This window comes from Chinchilla lanigera, unplaced genomic scaffold (genome assembly GCF_000276665.1).
Source record: "Chinchilla lanigera isolate Chin_1 unplaced genomic scaffold, ChiLan1.0 scaffold00017, whole genome shotgun sequence".
Lineage (NCBI taxonomy): Eukaryota > Metazoa > Chordata > Mammalia > Rodentia > Chinchillidae > Chinchilla > Chinchilla lanigera.
The window spans coordinates 966,137-970,155 of NW_004955418.1; the positions used below are offsets into that span (position 1 = coordinate 966,137).

At 53.6% G+C, this 4,019-nt stretch overlaps 1 protein-coding gene across 2 annotated transcripts; it reads left to right on the forward strand.

Moving 5' to 3' along the window:
• Nucleotides 1-104: 104 nt before the first annotated feature.
• On the forward strand, nt 105-1,431 carry LOC106148244 (serine/arginine repetitive matrix protein 1-like). 2 transcript variants are annotated; one of them, XR_001233515.1, is made up of 2 exons: nt 105-543; nt 913-1,431. XR_001233515.1 is itself a non-coding variant. In XM_013512967.1 (2 exons), exons 1-2 carry the CDS (start codon nt 162-164, stop codon nt 1,049-1,051), a joined length of 516 nt encoding a protein of 171 aa, XP_013368421.1. In that variant the 5' UTR covers nt 105-161; the 3' UTR covers nt 1,052-1,431. The 2 variants fall into 2 exon arrangements, 1 of the variants encoding a protein (XP_013368421.1); XM_013512967.1 differs by having other exon boundaries at nt 105-538.
• The last annotated feature ends 2,588 nt before the right edge of the window (nt 1,432-4,019 follow it).

Here is a 4,019-nt window from a genome sequence, read left to right on the forward strand (position 1 = left end):
CGCGGGGCCGGCTGTGTGTGCTGGGGAGGCTCTGCCCCTCCTCCCCCTCCCCGCGGCCCAAATTAAAAAACAACAAAAAGCAACTAATCACCCCCAAGCGGAGCGCTGCGCGGCGGGCGGAGGGCTCAGCGTGCGGCGCCCGGACTCAGCAGGCGGCGCGCATGGCTGGGCGCGGGCTGGGCAGGGCTGGGACGCGGGGCCGGCTGTGTGTGCTGGGGAGGCTCTGCCGCTCTTCTTCCTCAGCTCGGACGCCTGCTCGCCGCCACTGCCACCTCTGCCGCCGCCGCCTCTACATCCCGGCTCAAGCTACGCCGCCTCTGCCGCCGCCACCGCGCGCCCGCCCGGCCAGGAGCTCTGAACGCTGCCCGGGGGCTGCCGGCAAAACCCGGACCGGACTCGCCGCTCTCTCCTCCCCCCTCCACCTCCGCTCCCCTCCCTCCTCCCGCCGCCTCCCTCCCAGCGCAGCTCTGGCCACTTGGACGCCGCTGCCGCTGAGGCTGGAGCCACAGCCACTGCGCCTCCAGCTCCCCGCGCCCTGGTGAGGTCGGTGCAGGCTCAGCTCTACCCCCCGCCCCCGCGCACCCTGCTTCACCTTTTTTTTCCGCCCAACTTTACAAGAAAAAGGAAAGAGGGTTCCCCTCCACCCCCGCTTTGTGAGGGACGCCTGGCCTCGGCTTGGACACGCACCTTCCGGGAAAATCCACCCTCCCTCTGTCCCCTGTTCCACCCGGCAAGAAGTTGTGAGGGTCTGGAGGGAGGGTTTCCCCCGCAGCCCCCTCCCCCAGCTCAGGTGCGGCGGGCCTGAGGCTCCAAGCTAAGGGCAGTTGGGCCTAGGTGTTTTTCCAAAGACCCCACCCTTCCCGAATTTTGTGGGTCTACCCCGAGGAAATGGACTAAGATTCCTGCTCCCAGTTCACAGATGAGGAAACTGACTGAGAAGATACCAGCCCAATCTCTGGGTCGACTACATAGTGATGCCCCAGGACCGTGGCCTATACAGTGGAGTCTGAAACTGCCTGGAACGCAGCATCACACAGGAGATACTGGTTGAAAAAGAGCTGGAAAGCTCATCCCTGCTGGAGGAGGTGCCCAGTGGGGATGGACAGACTTGGGGCCATACATCTCGGCCCTTACTCCCATCTGTGCCCCCTCCATCTGCCCAGTTTAAGCTAATCCTCCAGCTGCAGATGCTTTCCTTCCAGGGACCCACAGAGTGAGCCCCAGGCTCCCATAATCCCAAACTGTCTATAATCCCGAAGTGGAAGTTCTCCAATTCTCTGGGATTTAGGGGGGCAGAATGGTACTGCAAGCTGAAAGTCAGGCCAGGCAGAGAAAACAATCCCCAGGCTCAAGATGAAGGAGAGGGAGGGACAGAGCAGTTAGGAAGCTGGCCCAGAGCCAGGCATGGTGGTGCACATCTGTAATCCCAGTACTCGGGAGGCTGAAGCAGGAGGATCAATGGGAGTTCAAGGACAGCCTGAACTGTGTAGCGAGACCCTGTCTCCAAAAAAAATAAACCAGCCTGAGGTTCCCAGATTAAACATTACAGAGATGAAGATCAGTTGGGGTCCAGATATCGCAGAGTTAGTTAACTGCTAAAACCTGGGCCCCTCTAGCGACACTGAGGCCTCCCTAGGACAAGTGTTGCTGCTACCTCTCCACCTGTGCAGCCTGGCCAGAACCAGGGAGCTTGAGCTTTGGCGAGCACCTACTGATGTCTTGAAACCTATATGTGGACTTTGGGGCCCTAACCTGTCCGGGGGTGGGAATGGTGTCAAAGGACAGAGTTCATCTGGAACATGCGGTCTGTGCCCTGCTCCTGCCAGCCCCTGCCAGCCCAGGCTGTGAGGAGGAGCTTCTCCCAGACATTGTAGACCTCCCCAATTTCTTCCTTGCCCAAATGCTGAAGTGTCCCGTCCTCTTACCTGCTGTACTGGTTTCAAGAATTGCTTCCTTACAGAGGTAGTTAGTCCTTCTCTCTCTCTCTCCCTTTTTTTTCCCCCAGTACTGAGAATCGAACTCACGACCTTGCACTTGCCAGGCAGGCACTGTGCCGCTGAGCTAAATCCCCAGCCCCTCTCTCTTTCTTTCGATAAGGTCTAACTAGGTATTCCAAGTTTGCCTTACTATGAACTCAGGCTAGCCTGCTTACGCTGCAGCCCAGCTAGCCTCAGATCCCAGCAATCTTATCACCACAGCCTCTGAGTGCTGAGGTTACAGGTGTGTGCTACCATACCTGGCAGCAGGATTCTTTAAGGCCACTCCAAATAAATATACCATGTGAGTAATGGTATAGAAACAGTTTTAAGACAGTGAACACTCCCAGAAGTTCACATCTAAGCTTCTTGGATTTTTTGTTTTGTTTTTTGAGATAGGGTCTCAATATGTAGTTCATGAACTCACTGTGTAGTCCAGCTGGCCTCGAACTCACTGCAATCCTCCAGCCTCAGACTCCCAAGTGCTGAGACTACAGGCATATACCACCATGCCCAGCCACACGTCTAAGCTTTTTTTTTGTCTTTTTTTGAGACACGCTCTCACTAGGCAGTTCAGGCTGGCCTTGAGCTCACTTTGCAGCCCAGGCTGGTCTCAAACTCACAACAGTCTTCCTGCTTCAGCCTCCTGAGTGCTGGGATTACAGGCATGTCCAGCTACATCTAAGCTTCTTAAAGATGGTATGTTCTACCTGGTCATGATGGCACACATCTGGACATGGTAGCGCACATTCAGGAGGCTGAGGCAGGAGGATCACCATGAATTTGAGGCCAGCCTGGACTACATAGTGAGTTCAAGGCTAGCCTGCACTACAAAGTGAGATCCTGTCTCAAAACAAACAAAAAGTTAAAGATGGACATTTTGCATGGTGTTCAACACCTGTAATCCCAGCATTCTGAGAGGCTAAAGGAAAAAGATCACAAGTTTGAGCCCCCCCTGAACAATTTAGCAAGACCCTGACTCAAGATTAAAAATAAAAAAAGACTGTGGATGTAGCTAAGGAGGGAGGTCCTGGGTTCAGTCCCCACTATGAAGGGGAAAAAAAAAGAATGCACACCCAAGGAAAGGTCCATGCTGGGACTGGTGAAGAAATGCAGAGAGGAGCCTCACCACAGGGAATTGCTGACTATTAATTAAACACTTATGTTGAGACTTCTACCCCCCATCCCCACCCTGAGACAAGCCCAAGTAGCTGCAGGCAGCCGTGGTAGAAGCCCAGGCATTCCAGCTGCAATGGCTTCCTTGGGAAGAGGTAATAACTTCCCAGCCCAGTTCAGGGGCTGGGGCTGGGGCTAAGGCTAGAGCACAATGGTAAAGTACTTGCCTAGCATGTGCCAGGTCCTGGGTTTCATCACAGGATGGGGTTGGGGGTGAAGAATACAGGGTGAATCTTGGAGTCTTCCTCTTCTCCTGGAAGTTAAGAACTCGGAGGGGATGCTCAGTGATAGAGCAATTACCTAGCATGAGTGTGGCCCTGCATTAGATCCTTAGCACCATAAAACTGAACAAGAATTGGGAACACCCAGACCCTCACCTATCCAACCCATGTGGGAGAGAAGAAAGGGACAGAACTGGCCACATGGAGGCTGGCACATTGATTCATACTTATAATCCCAGCACTTGGAAGGCTGAGGCAGGAGGATCACGAGTCTGAGCTCAACCAGGGCTGCATAGTTCAAGGCCAGTCTGAACTACATAGTGAGACCCTGTCTCAGAGGAAAAAAAAAAGGGAAGTCACCTAATTCACTATTGCTGCCCCACCTCCAAAGAGGAATACTTGCCTCACTTTGTTATTAAACTGTGTTTGTTTGAGACAGGATCTCACTGTGTAGTACAGGCTGGCCTCCAATTTAAAATGCTCTTGCGTCAGCCTCCCAAGTACTGGAGTTACAGGTGTGTGCCACCACACCCATTTTGTTATTAAACTTTTTTTTTTTTTTTTTTTTTTTTTGCCTTTTTGAGACAGAGTCTCACTATGCAATTCAGGCTGGCCTTTTTTTGTGTGTGTGTGTACTGGGAATCGA